We start from the raw sequence: 24,741 nt of genomic DNA on the forward strand, positions 1-24,741 counted from the left end.
ATTCTATATTTATGTTTCTCAAAGATTAGCTTGGAATGTTTTATATTTTCGGCATATGAAGCATTTTTATATGGTCTGGTTCCTAATTTTAGTTACTCCATTTTAAAAATAATGTGTACAATATGATACCCATTCCGAAAAATTGAGAACCAGCTAGTTCTAAAATCAAAACCTACACAACATATTGATTTCTCAAAATACAAAATTCCAACAGGTTTCGATTGTACCATACGTTTTTTCACCCCCGCTGACAGCAACTAATAAATAAGAGGAAACGTCCAGAATTATAAAGCACCCAACCTTGTATAGTTGAAATAGTTGTATGCCACCTTTCCCGTGAATTCCCTAAAAGTAGAACGTGTAATCCTGTAGGCAGAGGGAAGAGAGAGAAATCAGAAATGGCGATGAGTTCGACAGAGAAAGCGGTGATGATAGTTGGAATCGATGAAAGCGATGAAAGCTTTCATGCATTAGAATGGACACTTGATAAATTCTTCACTCCATATGCTCCTAATTTCCCTTTCAATGTCTTGCTCGTTTATGCTAAGCCTACTTCTACCACTGCTATTGGCCTCACTGGTCCTGGTATCTATATTTAATTATGTAGCCATTTTGTGACTAGTGTTTTCATCAATTTGTGTTATATGTTTTGAATTAATTAGGTTTGTTGAATTTGTTTGTTTACCAATTAACTTGTAAATGCAGGAGCTGCACAAGTTTTGTCTTTTGTGGAGGCTGATCTGAAGAGAGTAGCTGCTAGGATCATAATCAAGGCTAAAGATTTGTGCCACTCAAAATCGGTAATTACTTTGTCAAATTTGATACTCCGTATATGTTTTACAAAGATACTAGCTAGCTAGTTTCCGTTTGTTTCAAGTTATAACCGTTACTTAATGAGGAAAAAGTGTAGACAAGAATCTAGCCCCCAAGACTTTAACTAACTAAGCTAGTTCATTCATAGCGAAGGCGTTAATCGAGAACTAACATCATACGAAGTATGTTCTTGATGGAGCCATGGAGGGACATCATAATGCACCTTGTGTTAGAGAAAAGTATTATTTATATATTCTAGTATAATATTTTCCTCTAGTACCTTGGCATGAGACTGTGAGAGTATCTTTACAAAATGAAGTCTGCTTTTGTTTCAACGGAACTTTCAAGGGAAAATAAGAAGGGAAACTAGTTTTTGTTTGTTTGTTTCCTTCGAGAAAAATTATGAAGAAAAAATCATAAATTAAAGTGGAAATGTAACTCGAGTTCAAAATATGGTATTCCTTCTTTACAAAAGAAAAGTTGAATTTTCTTAGAGAAAATTGTTTTCAACCTTTGGGAAAGTTGTTTTTCCATCCTTAACAAAACAAACAAAAGAAAATGGAAAAATTATTTTCCGAAAATGTGTTTTCCATAAAAAAAACGGAGCCTAACTTAAAGAGAACAAGGTACCATTAATAGGTCTTGCATGCATCCCGTTTACATTAAATTTATTGTACATTAGGGTAACTTTTACCCAATTTTGGTAATTTAAACATTTTTGTTAACTTTTACAATGTACAAAATTATTGATGGATAAACATCTTAAAGGGTAAACGATTACCTGTATTAAAGAAAAAAACATTTATCACTAAAAAAATAGATAATTAGCTTACATCATACTGGGGTAACTTCTTAATATTTTGAGTTAACTTTTACTATGTTGTATAATATTTGTTGTATACTGGCTTTAAGTAAGAATTTGTGTTATTAGCCAATATATGTCTGCTAAGTGCTAACTGCATAGTGACAATTGAAAAAGTCTCATTTTTCCCAGCAACATACCTCGGATTTAAACTATAGGTATCCCTATTGTTTAATAAACAATAGGGATACCTATTTCATAAACTCTCTTGACATTATGTTCAATGTCTTGTATATACGGAGCATCAAATATCTACAATAATAAGTACTATTATACTTCGTATGTAGCACCTTTTCTTGGAAAACATATTGCAATTAATTTAGATACGGAGAATCTCATACAGAACACTACTAGTTATTTAAAAGGCAATCTTAATTGGGTGATACACTATGATTGCGAAAAAGAATGATGAGCCAACTTTCTAGTCAAGAACTTCCTAAGTTGATAATTTGTGATTTTATTTTGGGCCCTTATGTTAGTATGGCTGAACTTGTTCTGTAAGATAGAGCCCGCATCTTAATTTTCTCCTTTTTCCCCCCTCCCCATCCTTTGGTACCTGCTAGATGCGGTTATGTAATTTTGCTCTTCTGCTGTCCGAACTTATATGGAGATTAAAACGTTGGTTGTTGTTTCGGCAATATATAGTTTGGTAGTGTTCTGATGTTGTGAGATTACACGTACTCTAGGCAGGGCTGAAACTCATCGAATTTGGTTGTGGCTCAGGTTCATGATGTTTCCGTTAAAGTTATAGAAGGCGATGCTAGGAGTGTTCTATGTGGAGCTGTTGAGAAGAACAACGCATCCATGTTGGTTGTGGGTAGTCATGGTTATGGAGCACTGAAAAGGTAACTTCAATTCTTACATAGTTGCATGTGTAATAACTGATAATTAAGGGGTTAAAACTTAAAACAAAGTTTTCTCTTGTAGAGTAACATGCTTTGTTGGTCAAATAGCTCCTGCAAAAGGTAACTAGATTGACTATTGGAAGATATATGCTGATAACTTTGTTTTGACTGCAGGACCTTCCTGGGGAGTGTGAGTGACTATTGTGCTCATAATGCTCACTGCTCGGTAATGATCGTTAAGAAGCCGCAAACAGACAACTAATCCCACTTCTGAAACTGTAAGCTCATCAACATGGCTTTCCCCTTTTACACAGTGTGACCTTTTTATATGTGTAATTATTTTTACGCAATAATTAGAATTCGGTGTTTGACCAAGTTATGTATTTTAGTTGTAATAAACTACTCCTGATCCGTAGTTAGAAATGTGTAGTACGTACTATAATACATGCAATGCTTTTGTACAAATTGATGTTTTGACATTCGCCTACTGGCTACTTGCATGCTTTCTTTGACTCCTTCTACGTAACAAGGAATTCATTTGACGCCATTTAACAAGGATTTTCCTTTTCAACCATTTTGCTAATTTAATACTTCCTCCGTTCCTAAATAGTTGCACCGTTTTGACTTTCACGTTTGCCAACGCATAAGTTTGACCATCAATACTTATAATTATGTATTAGTAAAAATTATAAAAGGTTGATATATTTAAAATATATATTAAGATAAATCTAATAATATTTTGTATAATAATTTTTAATTTTATTTATTAGTAGAAAATTGAGGTCAAAGCAAGACAAGTGAATAGTGTTAAAAGTCAAAATGGTGCAACTATTTAGGAACGGAGGGAGGAAGTAGGAATTAAGACCTTGGCCAAGAATATGCTATTCTTGCTTTGAATATCTTGGTCAAATATTTGCTGACTTCAATTGCATTTTTCTGACTTTCTATATCAACTTGCAATGTCGCACATATATATTACAAAATCAAATTAATCAATGGTTTACTTTTGTATTTTTGCACGTGAAATTCTTAGAAAGTTCCTTGAGATGCTAGCAATTTCGAATATCATAGGGAGTGTCTGCGTACGGAGTACTCTACGTATAGACAATAAAGAAGTTTATTGTACACAATTTCATCATATATCTTGTCTAGTTTTAACCGAATATTCTTTCATATTAGTATGACTAATAATCAAGAAGCACATAAAACGTGCAAAAATGCAAAACAAAAACGACATCTTTGAATATGGATTGGTGCAATATTTGATTCTTACTTTTTGGAAGCTCATAATCTCCTTCCAAATTCGTCTAGTCCTAGGCGCAGCGGGTCAAAATATGTTAAGTCGGCCTTTTATGATACTAGTGTTCCTGTACTCGTTACGTGCGTGATGATTTTTTGGTTTTAAATTATCATTTCCAAATATAAACGGAGATTTACTTTTTATATATAAATAGTTAAATAAAATATGTGAAAAAAAAATATTTGTATATATTAGTTTGTGTAACTAATAATTTTTAAGAAAGTATTTGGCTCGAATGGTCCCAATGGAAGATCTGTCCTTGTGAGTTGCGAGTAAGGGTACAATAGGGCAATCAAAATTGTTTGACACCAACTTCTAATTTTTCAAGTGTTCCCTTATCGAAGAGAGATATGATTGTATGTTATTAACAATCATATTGATCGGTTCTTTTGATTTTATTTTTACTCCTTAAACAATTTAAATATTTAATGATCAGAGGAAAATTAGACAATTTCGGTGAACATAAAAATTTCAAAGAGTTGGCTTTGTAAAGGAACAGATTATTGGAAATTATAAAGTTGATGAAACCAGTTTGTCTAATTGGAATGCGCTATGTATATGTTAGTTATACATCCTAAGACTACATGACAATGAATATCCGTTCCTTTTTTTTTGAAAAAAAAATAGAAAAAACGACTCGGCGAGTATAAGAAGGAACTAAAGTCTAAATTTAAAACTACATGACAATTTATTAACCAATGCTTGTGACTGTAGAATCTATAATTTAATTTTATTAAATTCATCCAATGTAAACTCGGATTTTTCCTGTGTATTTTGGTAGATGATCTAGTCTCGCCACTAAAACAATGATGGTTTAAGAGAATATAATGGTAAAACAATAATCAAGAAAGAATAATGGTACACGTTCTGTATAATGTAAAATTGGTTAGATGACTTTTTAAATTTAATTTTAATTCATCAAATGAAACTCGGATGACTTTTAAATTTTGATTTTTCTCTGTAGAAAAAACTTTTAGCATTGCAGATTAATTACCTACTTAATGTATATCCTTTCCTACATACTTATTCATTATATTTTTTCTAATAGTCTACTAGATATTTGTTTTAGGGTTATCTTGTAAATTATACTCCGTATTATTTATTCCATATTGTTGCTGTTTTTATGCTCATTTCGAAAACTTTGACTTAAATTTATTTACATTGTAAATATTAAGATATTTTTTTCCTTATTTTCATGCTTGATTGGTTCGTGATTGAATAATTGCCTTTTAAATAGGTTTGACATGGCATATGACGTGGCATATATGAGAGGAGAGTATTGGGGGTTTGCTCATCTCTCATGACCCACCACTTTGCTTTAATTATATAGATTTCCAAATATAAATGGAGATTTACTTTTTATATATACATATGTAAATAAAACACGTGGAAAATAAAATACTTGTATATATTAGCTTGTGTAACTAATACTCCTAATTTTTAAGAAAGTATTTGGCTCAAATGGCCCCGATAGAAGATCCGTCCTTGTGAGTTGTGAGTAAGGGTACAATAGGGGAATCAAAATTGTTTGACACCGACTTCTTATTTCTCAAGTGTTCCCTTATCGAAGAGAGATACAATTTTATGTTATTAACAATCATATTGATCAGTTCTTTTGATTTTGTGGAAATGAGGTTATTTAAGTTAGGTTACATTTATTCGGTTAAGAGCAATTAGATATAATTCATACAAATATGACTCATTTTGTCAAGTACACAGTATTATGTCTACTAAATGTGATACGATTATGCTTGGCAGTAGTATACTTATAAGTTAGTACAAGTATACTTCTATATTCCGAATTTGATTCAAGTGATCAGATTGTCACCTCTATGATAATTTTCATCCTACATTATTTGCTATAGTGAGTAAGATACCAATTAATTAAGAATGGATCAATAATTAAATTTGACTTAAAATATTAGAAACAACTAATAATATTTGTTGAACCAAACATTAACCAAACACATAACAAACCGTTGGTTAGCATGCCAATTTGTATCATGTGAACATCCCTTCTGTCTTTTACAAATGCTTGCGAGCGAGACAATACCCACGAAAGGTACGCACCACGTAACCCCTTACAGGTAACAGGTCAGATAGGGAGAGAATACAGTTAACCCAGAAATCCCAATTTCAAGACATTCATTCCCAATTTCAGAGGCCACCCAAAAAATTATTTTTAAAAAAAAAAGAACAGATAAAAAGAGAATATAATTTTGTCTGTGTGATCATCTTTCTGGGTCTTTAAAAACCCAGATTTTGATCCACAGTTTGGGTGATTCTGGGGTTGCTTTAATTATTCTGGGTTTTTTGGTTTGGAGTTTTTAGAGAGAGAAATTGTGGGGTTTTAATTGATTGTTGTTAGAAATGGTGAGGTCAAAAAACAGTAGTGATCAAGCAATTGATTTGAATGTTGAACCTGAGGAATCTTGTGCTTCTTGCTCTATTTGTCTTGATTTGGTGACCTTTGGTGGGGAAAGATCCAGTGCTAAACTTAATTGTGGCCATGAATTTCATCTGGGTAATAATTTTTTCACCTCATGTTTAAGTTCTTGTTTTTAATTTTTTTTATATTTTAATTTTGTGTATTTGGAAAAGTATATCTCTTTTAATTGATCAATTATGTAATTTGAGTTTATGGATATTCTTGTTTTAATTTTTTTGTCGTTAGCTGTGAAATTTGAGGATTTTTGTACTTGTTGTGGTTGATCACTTTAACATGTATAGAGTTTTGTTTAAGTTTTATTGAATTTATATGATACTGTTAGTTCATCTATGGTTTTGTATATCAACTTTTATGTGGCATTGGCTGATGATGGATAGTTTGTTGGTTTCAACTATTGCATGCGTGAGCAATACCTTTCCTACTAACGCAAGCATCATTCTCTTGAGTTTGCATCATATTCATCTTGCTAGAGATAATGAATTGGTGTTAGATAAAATCGCGGAAGTTTTAGGTGTTCAGCCCCTAAATCAAAGCCTTGCATGTGCCCGGACTCGTGGTTGTTGGGGTTGTGGTATGGAGCTATAAGCCAGTAGATACGGTAAGTGTTGGGGCTAGTTCCAAGAAAACAACTTTTTTGGTATTTTTGTATTAATTAGGGGCTCAGGGGTCATAATGGATACATGTGTGTGATTGTAATTTGTAAGTAGTCTTATGGCAATGCCTTTTAATGATTTAGTTGGTATAGGATCCTTTAACTTGTTTAATCATTTCGAAATGCATTAAGAAACAAATGTGATCCTACCGTTTGTGATGAAATTGTCGAACATGCTTCATGCATGACATAAAGTTTTTCCTTTTTGGATTGATCTCAAAAGATACATTTCATGCCACATTTCCACCAGTAACCAGATGAGGGGACTTTAGATAGTGAATGCATTCTGTATTTCAGTTTCATAGAACACGACACAAAAGCGTGAAGGCTCCCAGCTCCCTTATTCATGAGTCTGGCTTTATCTTTTACCTATATTGGAAGTTGGGATAGCTTGTGCTGGAATATAGTTTTGAGTATAAGCTGCAGGTTTGAGTTCAAGTTTGCAAGAACAAATTCTTCAGTTCAGTTGGTATGAAATTCCGCTATGTTTGACTGGGGCAATGTTTTTGAAAACCTTGACAAGATTACTTGATTTACTTCTTATCTTCATTTCTAGGTCTCATTAGGATAGCGTGCTCCTCACTGGTATCTAGTACAATAATTGTAAGCCTGACTGATGTTAGTGACTGGGGGTAGACCGTTGTAATGGCTGTTTCTGTACTGGGTTATTCTTGTTGTTGTTATGTTGCTGTCTTCATACAGTGAGTTGAAAACGGTTGTTACCCTGTTGGAGATATTCTGTTAAAGAGGATTTCATCGTTTTTGCCGTTTTTTTTTGCTTGACGTGTTTCACCTACTTTGTTTCCTCCAGCAATTCATTTAATTCTTGTAGAAAATTAGTTTATTTTTTTTGTTTTTTTTGTAACCGTCTCTTTTGGCTCGAGGCATTTCATCTTTGCATCCTGTTGTTATACTGTGATATTGCTAGGGTTAGATATTGTTGGCAATTGGCATCTTCTTCAATATGTTACGCAAAAGAATTGCTTGTCCCAAAAAGGAATACATCTATGTGTGGTGGCTTTAATGACACTTTGTAGAGGCTTTTAGTTAGGTTATTATGACGGGAGAACATCTGAAAATGATGATTTTATTTAAATATGTAGTGGATGGTAACTATTTCGTCACGTGTCCTCTTATTGCAATCTTTAAAACTAGATTCATCTTCATGTATGGGTACTGTGTTTGAAACATCAAATGACCTGGTTCATTTCAAAGTTCAATTCTTGCTCCTTCTGGTGTGGCAAATAGTTTCCTTAATGTGGGAGAGTGGGATCTATATGGAAAAGGATGGTGTTCTAGAGCTGTTCTGTGTAAGCTCAATAGTGTTGATCTTTCTTCTTACCGGGGATAGTTGAGGCAATATAAGCTACTAAGCGATGTAGTTTAGTACATTGTGGTTTCAAGATCATTTGTTAATTGTAAGATAGGATGCGGATTTGACATAAATGGTATTGGGTGTCGTTGGTGATTTCTTTGATTTGTTATCTTAAATTGATACGAAACATACGAGTAAAATGGAGTCAGGCTAAATATAGAGGTTAATCAATCTCTCAAAAATTGTGCATCTATTTTGCATTTAAAAAAGAGGTCTGTTTCTTTATAGCCCATATAAGAAGATGCAGTATGGAAAATTATAATACAATAAATATAGAAAGGAATTTTTTTAAAAGTTTCAAGGGACATTGGGAGTAGTACAGAAGCCAAAAATTTGCCTGCTTTCGCCTCAGCTTTGTGATAATGGACGAGAAAACCACCAAAGATCCCCTCGATCCAGTGGCTCGATATAACGATGGGGTAATATACTTGACATTACTTTTTGCTGAGTACTTCTTTTCGGGAGCCTTTCATATATTGTCTACAACTACAAGCAGTTAACAAGTGAACCAAGTATTATTAAATCAGGGGTAAGTTCTGCGTGACTGAATACAGTAGCCAATGTCCATTTTTTACTTGAGAAATAGCCGCTACCATCTTATGACGCTCTAGTCTATGAATGCAGATGTACGTTGACCCTCATAGCTGTAAACTTATAACTTTCTTTGCTTATAGCTATAATTCCTAGTTTTTGTTGCATAAGAGTTCTACAGTTCTTTTTATGTTCGAAAGTGTTCTAATTATTACTTTGTGCATTACAGCTTTTTATATATATATGTAGATAAGCTACGCTGCATTTGTCTTCTTTATCTTTGGCAAGGTTATACGGAGTTATATTGTTTGCTTTTTATCTTCTAGCCTAGCTTTTGTACCTGTTCCTTGGTGTCTTATTAGTAAACCTCTTTATTACTCATGAAGCAATATAGAAATGAAGATAATGATATTATCATCCGACTGTAGAGAAGAGTACTAAGTTCCTTATGTCTAGAATTATAAGCCTTGCTATGTTACCTAGTGTTCTCTAGTTCTTCTAACGGAACTTTTGGGTGGACAGGAGGCAGTCACTGGTTGATATAGACAAATTTGGAGCGTAAGTGTTTGGTACTAGCTAAAGTATGCTAAACGACCAATTCAATTGTTGAAATACTTTCAGATATCTTGAAATCACAAATTTAATTAGTGAAAAAGAATTAAACGGGAGATGCATCAAACAATAATGATATAAAAAAGTTTCTGGTTTCCTGAATATTTTACCAGCCTATAACTTTCATTGCTGTGCTATATGGTACAGACTGCATTGGTTCTGCATTCAATATGAAGGGAATGATGCAATGCCCAAACTGCCGGGGAATTGAGAAAGGTCGATGGTTATATGCAAGTGGTTCCACAAATTCATCTCCAGAACTAGGCATGGATGATGGAAGTGTTGATAACTATCCGTTTTACTTCACCTTTGCTGAAATGGTAATTGAATATACTTCTTTCCTTTTTTGTTTGGCTTTTCTGTACGAATTTATCTATGGAATCATATGCATCAGAAAATGAATGGAATCTGAACTTCGGCTGTGGATCAAAAAAATAATTGTCTGTGGAATAATTTGGTGCGAAAGCCGAGAATGATATTTATGCTGTAAATGGTTTCTTTTAAATTTAATTGGTTTTGTCAATTCAAATTCAATTTACTTGTTTTATCGTGGGTAAGAAAAATTACAATGTAAAAATTAGGTCACTATAACTTTGATCTGTTTTGACCAAGGACTCTGAAGGATCTTTAACTTGAAAGAACTTCTTGTAACTAATGCTATTTCTGTCATGCAAATTTGGGGGACAAATAATATGAAATTTGTATCAGATTTGTGCATTGCACGTATGCATTTGTTGCATGGTAAGAGACAAGAGTGGGAGCGAACTAGAATGTTAAAGAATAGTTTTAGAAGGGAATATGTGCTAAATTTCAACTTAAAGATTGGCTTTTATAGAAAATTTATTTTCATCAAGAACTGACTGGTTCTTTTAACTTATGGTTCTTCTGGGTGGAATTAGGTCACATAAACTTGGAGATTAGCTGATAAGTGTCTAATTCATAATGTTGAGCAGTCATCCATAGGGACTATAGGAGCTCCAACATTCTGAGAACTGAGAAGTAATTACTACTCGATATTAGAAGCATTATGGAAGTATGTTTTCCAAGTTTTAGGGTGTGTGCACAAGAGGAGATCTTTTGTAATGAAAGAACAATGAAATGCTATTTCGAGTAAATGCAATTAGTTTTCCATTAAAGTAAGTAAATGCACTTACCCTTTGGATGGCTACACAGCAACATCAAATCACTCCTATGCCTCTAAAGAAGCTACTGTTTTAAGCTGGTGGGGTAAATTCTGATTGGGTGTATGCTGGCTTATTTCTTTAACAATATATAGAGGCTGCTTCACCCTTGATCCGGATTGTTACTGTCATCTGATACGTCACAAATCACAATGCTTAAGAATCATAGACAAACTAGTTAATGATTTTGATTCATTCCATTATCATCCGAAATCAACGGATAGTGAATCTTCTGATACCAAAAATGGACAACTTTTGCAAAGCTAAGAATTTTAAAACATGAAAAGGAATGGATTGCATTATGTAGTTTCGAGGGGAAGACAAGGATTGTATTTTAAACCTTCTTAGATTGCTTTGGCTTCAGTTGAGAAGACTAAATATTGAGCACGTACTTTGTCTACTCGTACAATATATGCTGGACTCACCAAAAAATTTCAGTAGTTAAGATTGCATTATGTATTTTCCTGTTTTGTTTCTTTGTAATGTCCTTGGTTCATTGCTCCATAAGTAAGTATAGTGCCTTACATTTGTAGTTGTGTATTGTTGATTTCTCCTCGAAACTCCTTTTTTTTCGAAACTCCTTGTCTTCCCTGTATTTGACCGATGACAATTTCTTTGAAACTTTAATTTTAATTATGGAAGTTACTTTTCATTTCATAGGTCTGCCCAAAATTCTGCTTGTAGAGGAAGTTAATGATGTAGATGTATTCATGTTGATGAAGTTTTTGATTAAATGAATGAAAGTCAATCATACATAATTTCCGCATTTTTGTCTGCTGCAGCCCTATAGAGTTCACGTTTGTCCATTTCGTGGATTCACGCAAGTTCATCCATCTTCTCAGTAAGCACTTTCTCTCTCCTAAAGTGCCTGTGAAGTTAATTTAAGTGGTTATGCTTCTTATCTTTCTACTTCCTTGAAAATCTACAATACCTCTCACTCCTTGCCCCAGTTCCCACTCCAAATAAGGAAAGGTTTAGTAATAAGTTCTACTATATGATAGGTAGTATCTTACCACATTTTGACTAAATTACTGCACTTTGGGATTCCACAACAGTTTTGGACTTCTAATCACTTTCTCAGGTTGTTAAACATATTACTGTATGTGTGTTAAAGAAGCAACTTATCTATGTTCTTACCTTGTAGGATCTTGCGATATGTTGGTTGATTTTGTTAATGTAGATTATAAAAAATATTCTCTCATTTGCATTTTGGCTGCTTCAAAATATCTCACCTCTTTCCTCATATGGAAATTAATTATGATGCTACGACTCATCATAAAGCTGTGATGTATCTGTGTCAGCATGACATGAAAGACACGGGATGTGTGTCAAACTCCGGGGAAAGAGAACACACACCAAAATTTCAACAAGTGAAATCAGATTAAGCTGCTCTGTCTACGAAACCAAGTAGCATTGATCTCTTCAGTGTTCGAAAGTTCCCCAATTTCCAGATGTAGGGTTTGTATTCGAAAACCCAAGATCTAAAAAATTGACCAATCAATTGAGAAGCAAGAGAGAAGTTTAGGGCTTTCAATCCTACTAAAAGAGGCATTGTGGGCGATAGATTATTCTAGTTGTTGGAAGAATTTGGGGAGGAGGGTGGTGAGAGCAGAGAAGAACAACTTTTAGTCTTCTATGCAGACTTCAGGATGGTGAAAATAATTAAGCGGGCGTGTGGGAAGGAGTTAATGTTACAGTTGTTTCAGTCCTTATTGTCATTTAAGAGGCTAAGACATTTTAGTCCTTTGGGTATTTCGCGCAGTTTATTATTAACCTCTACTATTAGTAATTCTTTAGATACTCCATACAAATCATAAAACTAAAAAGAATTTTTGTCTAAGATCATGTTCACACCAGGTCTCAGTATCTTATTTAAAGTTTTAGCACTTATTTTTTGTGTCCAAGCATTTAGAAAATAAAGCTTTTCAGTTGCATAGGAAATTGATGTCAACAATAACATCCATATTATCCTACTACCTCTAGTGTGCTGCGTTGGGGGTGCATGTAGCAAATCTTAGGCATGTGATAACACAGGCTACTTCCACAGACCCTTCATTTGAATCTATCATCTTCTCTTCTGTTTTCTACCTCGTCAGTCTTGCCAAAGGTATAAGAGGATAATTTTTCTTTATTGTTTTTATTCTTTCCATTTCTCTTTTCTCATTTTCTGTTTTCATTTGTCATAAACTCATAATCGTTACTCCTTCCATCCTACAAGTAAAACATCAACTTTTTTTTTTTTTGTCATTGTCTCTTTACCCAGACCTTGCGTTAAGTAGCGAGAGCCTTGTGCACTGTGTGTACGACCTTTTATTTCCCACTTTTTCCTCTCCTCCACATTCACCCTGTTATCTCCTATTCTCATTCTTTCTCATAGCTTTTCCACTTTCCATCAGCTATTTCTTATTGTTCATATTAAACAACTACTTCTATAATTTGTGCGAAATTAAACTAGCAAGTAGTAACTTTGTTGTGGAAAGGAGGGAGTATATTTCTTGGGGGGTTGGGGGCTATGTTTGGAATCCATTGTGCTATCCAGGGGGTGGAGACAAGATAAGAATCCCAATTTTAGGTTAACTGACCCTTTAAGTTTTAATCCAGTCTATATATTGCATTTTTCAGGAGGTATAGGAAATGTTTCTCAGCTCTCATGTATTTCAATTAGAATATAGGGGAAGATGAATATCCAGAAGGATAAAGACTACTATCTGTTCATGGTAACTAAACACTTACTGCTTTACTATGTTGGACCAAAACGAAAGACCTTCATGTAGAAACTCCAGCCATTTTGTTTTCTTTTATCAATGGAGCAATTCCAGTCCTTGGAAGAAGAGCCTTTCATGTGAAGTGCTCGTTTCTCAAATCTTAGGTATGCTATATTATCCTCATGGCAGCCGTCTGGCTGTAGTGAATCCATCTTTTCTGAAACTACCAAGTGTCTGTATTGTTAGTGTTCGTGTTCGTTATTAGAATGTGAAAAACAACAACTACTAAGCCAAATCCTTATTCACACTCCTTGTCTCCTCCGATGGCTTCTGTCTGTTGCTACATGCTCTTGCAAATCCACTTTCTTCATGCAGTGAATGTAAAAGCAGGGAAATATGATAAAGAAGGAAAAGAAAAAGAAAAAAAAAGCAATCTTGGATGTTATGCCCCTTTGAGAATTTTTGGTACGCGAAAACTGAGGAATGATGGGAGATTTAAATTTATTTTGTATTGATGCTTCAAGAGTTCAGATGAATCTATTATATTAATCTATATATCTGGAACCTTTGAAATATTGATGTGAATGTTCTTATGTTATATATAGGTCAAGCCTTGGAGTGATGAGCACATTAACTCCAATGGTGACCCATGGAGCAGGCATTCCTCATACGGACCCTCTCCCTCACCCGTACCCTCACCCTCACCCTCACCCTCACCCTCACCCTCACCCTCACGGATGGGTCCAATTTCAACATACTTCATATCTACATCACAATCAAGGACCGGGTTTACCCATGCCCATTAGCAGCAGTGCCGGGAGGTTCGACACTCAAAGAAGCATGCCGAGATTTGTGCCTTCAGGACGAGGATATGAGCCGAATCCAAGTTTCCCTCACTATGCAGAAAGCTCTCCTCCAAATTACTCCCATTCTTGGAGCAGAGATAATGTTCCTCATTTTCAATTGCCATGATGGGTTATATATGTAAATATAAAAGCATTCTCACCTCAAGCTATGAACTCTGGTCACAAATTTGGTCTTTGGTGGATTTTGCTTGAGGTCTTTTGTTGATATACATAGATTATCATGAATGCTGATGACCCTTGTAATGGCATTTTAATCTCGGAGTTCACTGTTGTAAATCTGGAGCATGATTTGTCTCCATGATTTTGTACATTTTGTTAGACTGTATGTATGTATGTTTTCATGATGGATGAAAACTGAAAAAGTAAGTTAAAGTCCACTCTGTTGGCAATTGTATCAAATGAGAAATGCTCATCAGAGAATGAAGACATAAGGCTTGGACAGTTGATCTTTAAACTGTTTTGGAAAAATATTCAGTCCGGAATTAATAGAGTCATATATTGTTTTGACAATATGTTCACATTTCCTACCCTAAACATGTCATGCTTAAATTTCCTAACATGTTCTTTTGCAGAGAGAAAACGGAAAGAAGACAACTACTGAAAAATACCATCAACCAGTTGTGGTAATGGTAATGGTAATGGTAATGGTAATGGTAATGGTGGTGTTGCATGAACTCTAACCATTGCAAGATTCTGCTACTGTCCTAAAATTTCTGTCCTGATAGCTTCCTGAAGTTAACATCCTGAATTTTGGATAAAAGATTATGAAATAGTTACAATAACAACATTTTTTTACACACAAATTTCTGCGTTTTATGTAATTTATACAGTTTTAAAGTACGGAGTAATAATTTAATAATCTATACGTACTCCTTAACTATGTTAAAATACGAAGTATAATATTCACCATTTTCCAGATTAGGTGTGGACTATGATGAAGTCACAATTTTTTATCTTTTATTAAAATAAAAAAATGCATGCATTATGTATGGGTTGTTTAATTGAAAATTTCTCCATTGTTCTTATTTGATAACAAATTCGTGATATGATAAGCTTTCAAACTTTTCTAGGTATTTTGATTTGATTAATGATTCCTCTTACTCCGGATCAAAATATGATTTATGCATCCGGGTGCACAATGCTTACTCACGTGCACCTTGTTTTTAAATAAACATATAGTTCAAATACAAAGAACATATGGCAAATGAACATATAGTTCAAACCCGCCAAATAACATATATTTCAAATATTCCACTTGGAATTAGGTTTTAGAAAGAGGAGATACAAGGGTATTACGTTTGGTAGGAAAACAAATAAACAAGAAACCACAAACAACAGCAACTCCAATAGGAAACATAACAAGTACTCTTTCCTTGGTTTGTTGAGATGGCAATGGAAACAAACATTTAACAACATTTTGATCCAACAAAGCAACCGCCATGAACACCAACAACCCCATGAACGCATGAAGAAAGTCAATAACACCGATTCGATACTTGACAGCTTCTTCAGAGCTAAGTTTTACAGAACCATCAACAATCCATATCCCTCGAAATGTTGCAATCCCGTATCGAACTTTACCTCTTTCGTCTCTAATACTATCTGTGAAACACATGAGAATACAGGATAAACTAACCAATGTTATAAGGCATAATGTCATGACTTGTGCTTGGAATGTTACACATTGGCCTTGGTTTGTTAGAATGGGTGAAAACATCTCAAATATTAGGATTGAGCCTGAGGGAAGGAGGCTTGATAAATGGGATGTGCCTTTCAATGTTTTTCTTATGGCCTTTTGGCTTCGAGTTTTCGCTTCTTTTCTAGGTTGTTGTTCGTTTTCTATAAGAGGTTGTGTTTGTTGTTCTTCAATATCTTCACTTTCAATCTTGATATCCATGGTGAAATGATCGAAAATGGTGAAAAAAAAACAGAAGAAAATGGGGGTACGAGGCTTTATTAGTATAGAATTAGAAAGGTGATTAATTTTCTGTTTTGTTAGTTCCATTAATATTCCTCAAATTAATAATAGCTACATTAAATGACAGAATAATGCTCAAATTAGTAACTCCTTGTTGGATTAAAGATTTTCATTTCGTATAGCTGAAACCATAAAACGAAAAACAGAATTTATGTTAAAGTTTTTTGTTAAGAGTTTAAGCTGTCAATCTATTTATGAAGCGGTTGACTGTAAAATGAAGCCGTTTATTTCACCAAGTATTTATTTCAAAACTAGTTTGTATAAAAGAACCAGAGTTCACCTAATACAATCTAAACAAACAATGTCATTTAGGTCTAATTATGGTCAAAGTCATCCTCCACATTTAAACTTAACTTTCTTAATAAGATACGCACAAAGAGAGTCATAAGTGACAGACAGTCCTAAAGTTAAGCGAAGTAAGATAATAAAAGGACTTTGAATGTAATATAAAATTAGATCATTTTGGAAAAGAAAATCAGTTTTGTACAATAAGAACAGGATTATTTCTCACTCTTCTGTTATTAAAGTAACGGAAAATAATAATGACTTACAACTGGAGTGATTTCATATACAACTCATAAGTAAGAAGTGTATGAAGGATAATCATGATTGTGGATAATGCACCCAGAAATTTTAGAGGTTGGGAGTTTGTTCATAGGTTTAGATATGCTGAAAATGATAGAATTTTGGTCTGTTAGGACTTAGGACCCTAGGAAGATTAATGTTACAGTTGTTAAGGATCATGCCCAAGGGCCAAGGCTAATATTGTTCGTTGTTTAGCGCATGATTTTCACACAAAATCACTCACTTGGGCCTAATATAAGTCCATTAACTTGAAATAAGACTCATATCAGGTCCAATAAACGGGGATCACTCATTCCACCTATAATGATTTATGAAAGACACAATGCACCGACACGTACAAGAGGCAACTGATAACCCGTAAAAAGTCCATGATAAGAAAATCCCTTTTATTAATTACTAGCCATGGTGACTGGTGAACATCGTCTAAGTGAGCTTTTTTAAAATTTGAACCTATACTAATTCAAACCGGGGGATGAAAATGCACTAAAAGAACAATACGAATGAGGACTCCAAGTACTAGTTTACCAAGGCAAGAGAAGGAGGCGTAACTCTAAAAATAACTACTCAAGTAAAAAAAAGGGGACTATACACCAAGGACACATGTAAGAGGAATCAAGAAATACTCCAACATAACTAATCAAATCATAAGTCCTTAAAGCTAGATGTGAAGAACCAACTGTGATGAATTGAAGTTCTACCAAAATCAAACAAAGCCAATCACCAAGTGGAGTTTTCAAACTACTAGGGGTATAATGAGAATTTTTGACTCTTATCCATTCTTTCACCTTAAGCTTAACCACGTTACAACACTTGAGATGGTGAACCGTCAACATATATCTTTCTTAAATCATATATACATCAAGATAAAATTTAAAGATGTTTTTGTTTCACTCAAACTTGGTGTTTTGTTTCATAAATTTACATTCCCAGCCAATAGCAAATGATAATGGATGGTAGATTGAGAATTATACAAAAAAGGTATATTTTGGAAATTTCTACATCTTTGAACATTATAGTGGGAAGTCGCTCAACTTTTTGAGTCAAACTTTAAAAGCTTACCGTGAAACCTCATTAGCCTATAAGATATGGAGTATAACATACTCCTTATTCATATTGAGTCTGGTTAGATTCTTTTTAATATATTTTCGAATACAATGTTTTATAATTTTTACGCGGATAAAATTAAAATATTTACGGATAATTTTTGAAACCTTGAAAAATCAAACAGATAATTTTTTTTACGGATGGAGGGAGTGTTTGCTTCATAACCTCCCCCGGCATTCCACCCCAGCCTGCCTTCTCTCATCAATTAACCAATAAAGCCGGCAGCCGCCCCAGACTCCACCGCTTTACTGCCCCGGCCGCCACGGCGATCTTCATCCATACTGCACTCGATTACCCAAACTCGCAATATGATGTCCATGCTCACACCCAAATTTCCCAAATTGCTTAAACCACTTCACAAAAGTCCGCCGCTTTCACGTGCACGGTGCCTTGGCGAAGGTTGAGTGTCACTTGTTGCAATCGTTTATATGAGTTTAGAGTGGACATAGCTTTTTCCATGGGCAATAGTTATCATGTCTGCGAGTTTGAAGATGACCAGAAGGTGTTTGATGAAATGCTTAAGAGAGTTATTACATTATTGCTCGGAATTCTTTGAAATATGGGTCCTTTGATACATTCTCCGGTGTGTGTTTAAGGGGAATGTCCTTTTTCCAATGACTATAATTGTTGAGTATTGCAAGTTTTTGGGTTGAGGGCGAACGAGGTTGTCGTGCTGGCATGCTTGGTGCTCATTCTGCCTCCTCTCAAATGGGAGTTTTAAAGATGGGATTAGTTGGATATATATGAAGGTTATAGTAGTATACAGTAGTTATTGATATGTATGGTAAAAATGGGTTCATTTTCGGATAAACCATATGGTGTGTTTGGCGATATGGGGTGCAAGAGAGGAATATTACACCAAACACGGATGATGGTTATGGAGTTTCCGAGTTTGCAGGGAATGAGCTTGGTGGTGGCAGCAGTTGGAAAATCCTTCAGCACTCTCTGCGGCATATAATAACAGAGATAAGTACTTGTCCTTTCCACTCGTTGTTAGCGCGTTTTTAGGATCATGATATAAAATTTTGCATCAGATTATATATTGTAGTTTGTATATGATAAGTATATAGCTATGTTGATCACCACATGCTTTCATCGAACAAGGAGATACAGAAAATACATCTGTCAGGAGTTAGATTAAATTAAGACATCTTGTAGACATTGTATTGGTTGTTGTATAACAAATGATCCTTCAAATCTCCAACATAATTGGTTTATAATATTAAGAGAATATTTTGATCTTCGATCGACTCATTAGTTGGCAAGTTTGCTAATGAGAGACATTGTAAAACAAACCTAAGAAAGACCATGTTATCACTTAGAGTCCCAATTAGTTATAAGATTCCTTCTGTCTTCTCTTACTTTTGTATATATAGAGGCAAAGAAGGATGAGTAAGTCATCAAATAAAAACTTTTATCTTACAATTCTCAGCCTTAAAACAAACTTAAAAGAACATAAAAATGGCCTCTTACCACACTCGATCTTTCAGTTTCCCCTCAAACTCTCACCCAGTTGCTGATCAGTTGGATGCACAATTGTGCAGATTGAGATCATCTCAAGCTGCTTCAACTTCATCCCTGACCACCAAACTTAACGGCCTAAATGATTTATACAAGTGTGTTGAAGAGTTTCTTCAACTACCCCAAAATCAGAAAACCGTATCTCAAACTCAAGGCGAAAATGTAGTTGAGCAAGTGTTGGATGGATCTCTTAGACTACTTGACATCTGTTCAACATCTCGAGATGTCTTGGCACTTTCAAAGGAAAGGCTCCAAGACATACAATCAGTGCTTCGAAGAAGGTGTAGTGGTGAACTTGACATTACCAATGAAGTCGCTGAGTACCTAAAAACACGAAAATCATCCAAGAAGATAATCAAGAAGTGCTTGAAAGATATCAATACAGTTGAAAAAACTAACGAGTCTATTGCCATCGAGAACATGCTCAAAGATGTTCAAGCAGTGTCAATTGATGTCTTCAAGTCCTTGTTGTCTTACATAGGTGAATCAAAGAAAAGTAGCTGGTCTTTCTCAAAGCTTGTTCGCCAAAGAGCCGAGAAGGAAGCAACAACTTCTATTAGTGAATTTGATGTTGTTGATGCTACTCTGGAGTTGATCAACCAGAAAAAGAAAGTAAATATTGAAATGTCACAATTGGTCAATTTGGAATCTGAAGTTCAAGAAATTGATGAAGTATTAGAAAGCTTATTTAGGCATCTGATTAAGACAAGATCAACTCTTCTCAATGTCCTTAGTAACTAGCTAGATTAGAAATTCATTCCTGTACAAAATTTTGATACGTGAATATACAAATGAATATACTACAATTATCTCTAACTTTATCTGTGTTCATCAAGTTGATTTTTTCAATTATACCAAAGTTATTGGACTTTTGAAACCTGAATAAACAAAAGGTAAAAAGCTGACAGTAAAAATTAATGATTTACTAAAGTAATTAAGTAACTATATCGTATACCTACTTCAAAAAAAAAAAAAACAAGATAGTACACCCAGCGAATTTATTTCTATCTTTCCTTGCAAGCAATTACCTGTTTCCAGTACGAAATAGCAGGTAAAAGAAGTTCCCCCCTATAGAATATTAATAAAATGGAATTATGAATATGATTATTCTCCATAAATAAAGATTATGATTAAATGAAAGTTGATTATCAGAATGACTCCATGTGAAGATATTCGTTGAATCCTCTGAATTCATAGCTAATTTAGCTCTTAATATTCTATTTGTCTGCAGGAGCTCTTTAAAATTTGATAGGGTGGGCGTGCAAGATATTACATGGTCTCCTACAGTCAGACACTTACCTACAGTCTTGGATCTTGTACACATGCTCTTAGTTTTCTGCGACGTATTTAGTTGAGGTTGGTTTCCTTCCATTATCTTTAACTTATTTAAAATTACTTCAAAATACATATTATTAATGATTTGTGGCCATTTACACTCGTGCGTAGCTGTTTCTTAGGATAGTGATGTATATAGATGTATCGTTTGACATCGAATGCCGGAATTGTATATATAAACTAATTAAGTTTAACCACATTGATCAGCTGTTCAGCTGGGTGGTAGAGAACACAGAACAGACACTTGGAAGAAGTTGTTTTGAATCTTCAACACAATGAATATATAATATTAAGGGATAATTTTAATCATCTTATTGATTAGTTAGTTGGCAAATGCGCTAAGAAGAAACATTGCGAAACAATCCTAATGAAGACCATGTTATATCTCAGAGTCTTAATTAATTATAAGATTCCTTGTCTCTTCTCTTACTTTGGTATAAATAGAGGCAAAGAAGATGAATAACTCATCAAATCAAAACTTCCATCATAACAATTCTTAGCCTTAAAACAAACTTAAAAGAACATTAAAATGGCTTCTTACCACACTAGATCTTTCAGTTTCCCCTCAAACTCTCACCCGGTTGCTGATCAGTTGGATGAACAATTGAGCAGATTGAGGTCATCTCAAGCTGCCTCTACTTCATCCCTAACCAACAAACTTAACGGCCTGAATGATTTATACAAGTGTGTTGAAGAATTTCTTCAACTGCCCCATAATCAGAAAACCGTATCTCAATCTCAAGGAGAAAGTTCAGTTGAGCAAGTGTTAGATGGATCTTTAAGGCTCCTTGACATTTGTGCCACATCTCGGGATGTCTTGGCACTGTCAAAGGAACGGCTCCAAGATATACAATCAGTTCTTCGAAGAAGGTGTAATGGTGAACTTGACATTACTAATGAAGTTGCTGAATACCTAAAAACACGAAAATCGTCCAAGAAGATAATCAAGAAGTGCTTGAAAGATATCATTGCAGTTGACAAAACTAATGAGTCTATTGTCATATCAAGCACGCTTAAAGATGTGCAAGCATTGACAGTTGATGTCTTCAAGTCCTTGTTGTCTTACATCGGTGGATCACAGAAAAGTAGCTGGTCTTTCTCAAAACTTGTTCACCAAGGATCTGAGAAGGAAGCAGCAGCATCCATCAGCGAATTTGATGCTGTTGATGCTAGTCTCAGCCAGAAAAAGAACGTAAATATTGACATGTCACAATTGGTCAAATTGGAATCCGAAGTCCAAGAAATTGATGAAGTGTTGGAAAGCTTGTTTAGGCATCTGATTAAGACCAGATCAACTCTTCTCAATGTCCTTAGTAACTAGCTAGATCAGAAATTCATTCCTGTACAAAATTTTTGATACGTGAATATACAAATGAATATACTACAGTTATCTCTAATATTATTTGTGTTCATGAAGTTGAATTTTTTCAATTATACCAACGTTATTTGACTTTTGCAACCTGAATAAACAAAGGGTAAAAAATCTGACAGTATAAAATTCATAAATTCTGAGGTAAATAAGCAATTAGATAGTATACCCAGCAAATTTATTTCTGTTTTCCCTTGCAAGCAATTATCTGTTTCCAGTATGAAATAGTAGGTAAAAGAAGTTTCCCCCTTATGGAATTATAAATATAATTATTCTCCTTATTAAAGATTTTGATGAAATGAAAGTTGATTATCAGAATGAATCCATGTGAAGATATTCGTTGAATCCTCTGATGAATTCATAGCTAATTTAGCTGTTAATATTCTATTTGTCTGCAGGAGCTCTTGAAAATTTGATAGGGTGGGCGTGCAAGATATTACATGGTCTCCTACAGTCAGACACTTACCTACAGTCTTGGATCTTGTACACATGCTCTTAGTTTTTTGCTACGTATTTAGTTGAGGTTGGTTTCCTTCCATTATCTTTAACTTATTTAAAATTACTTCAAAATGATGTTATTAATGATTTGTGGCCATTTACACTCGTGCGTAGCTGTTGCTTAGGATAGTGATGTACCTAGATGGAGCATTTGACATTGAATGCCAGAATTGTATATATAGACTAATTAAGTTTCACTGCATTGATCAGCTGTTCAGCTGGGTGGTAGAGAACACAGAACAGACACTTGGAAGAAGTTGTTTTGGATCTTCAACATAATGAATATATTAAATATTACTGGATAATTTTAATCATCTTATTGATTAGTTAGTTGGCAAATTTGCTAAGAAGAAACATTGTGAAACAATCCTAAGGAAAACCATGTTATCTCTCAGAGTATCAATTAATTATAAGATTCCTTGTCTCTTCTCTTACTTTGGTATAAATAGAGGCAAAGAAGATGAATAACTCATCAAATCAAAACTTCCATCCTAACAATTCTTAGCCTTAAAACAAACTTAAAAGAACATTAAAATGGCTTCTTACCACACTAGATCTTTCAGTTTCCCCTCAAACTCTCACCCGGTTGCTGATCAGTTGGATGAACAATTGAGCAGATTGAGGTCATCTCAAGCTGCCTCTACTTCATCCCTAACCAACAAACTTAACAGCCTAAATGATTTATACAAGTGTGTTGAAGAATTTCTTCAACTGCCCCATAATCAGAAAACCGTATCTCAATCTCAAGGAGAAAGTTCAGTTGAGCAAGTGTTAGATGGATCTTTAAGGCTCCTTGATATTTGTGCCACATCTCGGGATGTCTTGGCACTATCAAAGGAACGGCTCCAAGATATACAATCAGTTCTTCGAAGAAGGTGTATTGGTGAACTTGACATTACTAATGAAGTTGCTGAATACCTAAAAACACGAAAATCATCCAAGAAGATAATCAAGAAGTGCTTGAAAGATATCAGTGCAGTTGGAAAAACTAATGAGTCTATTGCCATCTCGAGCATGCTTAAAGATGTGCAAGCATTAACAGTTGATGTCTTCAAGTGCTTGTTGTCCTACATCGGTGGATCACAGAAAAGTAGCTGGTCTTTCTCAAAACTTGTTGGCCAAGGATCCGAGAAAGAAGCAGCAGCATCCATCAGCGAATTTGATGCTGTTGATGCTAGTCTCAGCCAGAAAAAGAACGTAAATGTTGACATGTCACAATTGGTCAAATTGGAATCCGAAGTCCAAGAAATTGACGAAGTGTTGGAAAGCTTGTTTAGGCATCTCATTAAGAACAGATCAACTCTTCTCAATGTCCTTAGTAATTAGTTAGAACAGAAATTTATTCCTTGTACAAAAATTTTGATACTGTGAATATACAAATGAATATACTACAATTTTCTCTTAATCTTATTTGTGTTCTTCAAGTTCATATTTTCAATCTTACCAAAGTTATGGGAGTCTTGAAATCTGAAAAAGCAAAGGGTAAAAAATATCTGATAGTATGAAATGCATGATTTACTGAAGTTATTGGATACTTAAACCAGCAAGTTTATTTTTATTTTTTATCTTGTAAGCAATTCCCTGTTTCCATTGTGAAACTTGGGGGAAGTTTCTCCCTTAAGAAACATTAATAAAAATGGAATAATAATACGATAACTCTTCGTATTAAAAGATAAATCAGGTTATTATCAAATGAAGGTTGACTATCAGAATTACTCCATGTGAAGATATGCGTTGATCGTCTCGTGAATTTATAGCTAATTTAGCTGTTGATATTCCTTGTGTCTGCAGGAGTTCTTGAAATTCAATATTATGGGCGTGCAAGATATTACATGGTCTCCTACAGTCAGGCACTCACCTACAGTTTTGGATCTTGTACACATGCGTTAGTCTATTTGGTTGAGGTTCGTTTCCTTCCATTTTTAGTTTTTTTTTTTAAATGCATATAATTCATGATTTGTGATCCATTACACTCGTGCATAGCTGTTATTTAGGATCATGATGGACATACAGGGAGTATCTTCTGACATTGAAAGTTGGATCTGTATATATAATCTAATTAAGTTCACCACACGAACATATTCTGTAGAGTAAGGGAGAAAACACATTAGCTGTTATAAAACAGAGAACAGACAGTAGAAGAAGTTATTTTAAATTAAG

The 24,741-nt window shown here is 34.4% G+C and overlaps 6 protein-coding genes across 6 annotated transcripts; 5 read left to right on the top strand and 1 right to left on the bottom strand.

The window, feature by feature from the left end:
• Nucleotides 1–309: 309 nt before the first annotated feature.
• Nucleotides 310–3,007, top strand: LOC110798877 (universal stress protein PHOS34-like). The gene is made up of 4 exons (XM_022004075.2): nucleotides 310–585; nucleotides 706–800; nucleotides 2,399–2,520; nucleotides 2,695–3,007. The coding sequence occupies exons 1-4, from the start codon at nucleotides 399–401 to the stop codon at nucleotides 2,780–2,782; spliced, it is 492 nt and encodes a 163-aa protein (XP_021859767.2). The 5' UTR covers nucleotides 310–398; the 3' UTR covers nucleotides 2,783–3,007.
• A 2,862-nt stretch (nucleotides 3,008–5,869) lies between these two features.
• On the top strand, nucleotides 5,870–14,703 carry LOC110798856 (E3 ubiquitin-protein ligase RFI2). Its single transcript, XM_022004054.2, has 4 exons — nucleotides 5,870–6,344; nucleotides 9,587–9,759; nucleotides 11,403–11,461; nucleotides 13,931–14,703. Exons 1-4 carry the CDS (start codon nucleotides 6,191–6,193, stop codon nucleotides 14,295–14,297), a joined length of 753 nt encoding a protein of 250 aa, XP_021859746.1. The 5' UTR covers nucleotides 5,870–6,190; the 3' UTR covers nucleotides 14,298–14,703.
• A 749-nt stretch (nucleotides 14,704–15,452) lies between these two features.
• LOC110798868 (protein DMP7-like) lies at nucleotides 15,453–16,135 on the bottom strand. Its single transcript, XM_022004066.2, has one exon. It carries the CDS (start codon nucleotides 16,086–16,088, stop codon nucleotides 15,453–15,455), a length of 636 nt encoding a protein of 211 aa, XP_021859758.2. The 5' UTR covers nucleotides 16,089–16,135.
• A 3,184-nt stretch (nucleotides 16,136–19,319) lies between these two features.
• Nucleotides 19,320–20,120, top strand: LOC110788683 (uncharacterized). The gene has a single exon (XM_021993322.2). The coding sequence runs from the start codon at nucleotides 19,320–19,322 to the stop codon at nucleotides 20,118–20,120; it is 801 nt and encodes a 266-aa protein (XP_021849014.2).
• A 626-nt stretch (nucleotides 20,121–20,746) lies between these two features.
• On the top strand, nucleotides 20,747–22,530 carry LOC110798867 (uncharacterized). The gene has a single exon (XM_056830782.1). The coding sequence runs from the start codon at nucleotides 21,244–21,246 to the stop codon at nucleotides 22,033–22,035; it is 792 nt and encodes a 263-aa protein (XP_056686760.1). The 5' UTR covers nucleotides 20,747–21,243; the 3' UTR covers nucleotides 22,036–22,530.
• A 585-nt stretch (nucleotides 22,531–23,115) lies between these two features.
• On the top strand, nucleotides 23,116–23,907 carry LOC110798866 (uncharacterized). Its single transcript, XM_022004063.2, has one exon. It carries the CDS (start codon nucleotides 23,116–23,118, stop codon nucleotides 23,905–23,907), a length of 792 nt encoding a protein of 263 aa, XP_021859755.2.
• Nucleotides 23,908–24,741: the final 834 nt, after the last annotated feature.

Source organism: Spinacia oleracea, chromosome 6, assembly GCF_020520425.1.
Source record: "Spinacia oleracea cultivar Varoflay chromosome 6, BTI_SOV_V1, whole genome shotgun sequence".
Lineage (NCBI taxonomy): Eukaryota > Viridiplantae > Streptophyta > Magnoliopsida > Caryophyllales > Amaranthaceae > Spinacia > Spinacia oleracea.

What these genes read in the sequence shown, in the direction of transcription:
- LOC110798867 (XM_056830782.1), top strand. Translation starts at nt 21,244, where the DNA reads ATGGCTTCTTACCACACTAGATCTTTCAGTTTCCCCTCAAACTCTCAC.
- LOC110798868 (XM_022004066.2), bottom strand. Translation starts at nt 16,088, where the DNA reads ATGGATATCAAGATTGAAAGTGAAGATATTGAAGAACAACAAACACAA.
- LOC110798856 (XM_022004054.2), top strand. Translation starts at nt 6,191, where the DNA reads ATGGTGAGGTCAAAAAACAGTAGTGATCAAGCAATTGATTTGAATGTT. An exon ending in ACTTCACCTTTGCTGAAATG is followed by an intron (nt 9,760 to 11,402) that starts GTAATTGAATAT and finishes TGTCTGCTGCAG; the next exon opens with CCCTATAGAGTTCACGTTTG. An exon ending in CAAGTTCATCCATCTTCTCA is followed by an intron (nt 11,462 to 13,930) that starts GTAAGCACTTTC and finishes TGTTATATATAG; the next exon opens with GTCAAGCCTTGGAGTGATGA.
- LOC110788683 (XM_021993322.2), top strand. Translation starts at nt 19,320, where the DNA reads ATGGCCTCTTACCACACTCGATCTTTCAGTTTCCCCTCAAACTCTCAC.
- LOC110798866 (XM_022004063.2), top strand. Translation starts at nt 23,116, where the DNA reads ATGGCTTCTTACCACACTAGATCTTTCAGTTTCCCCTCAAACTCTCAC.
- LOC110798877 (XM_022004075.2), top strand. Translation starts at nt 399, where the DNA reads ATGGCGATGAGTTCGACAGAGAAAGCGGTGATGATAGTTGGAATCGAT. An exon ending in TATTGGCCTCACTGGTCCTG is followed by an intron (nt 586 to 705) that starts GTATCTATATTT and finishes TTGTAAATGCAG; the next exon opens with GAGCTGCACAAGTTTTGTCT. An exon ending in GGTTATGGAGCACTGAAAAG is followed by an intron (nt 2,521 to 2,694) that starts GTAACTTCAATT and finishes TTTTGACTGCAG; the next exon opens with GACCTTCCTGGGGAGTGTGA.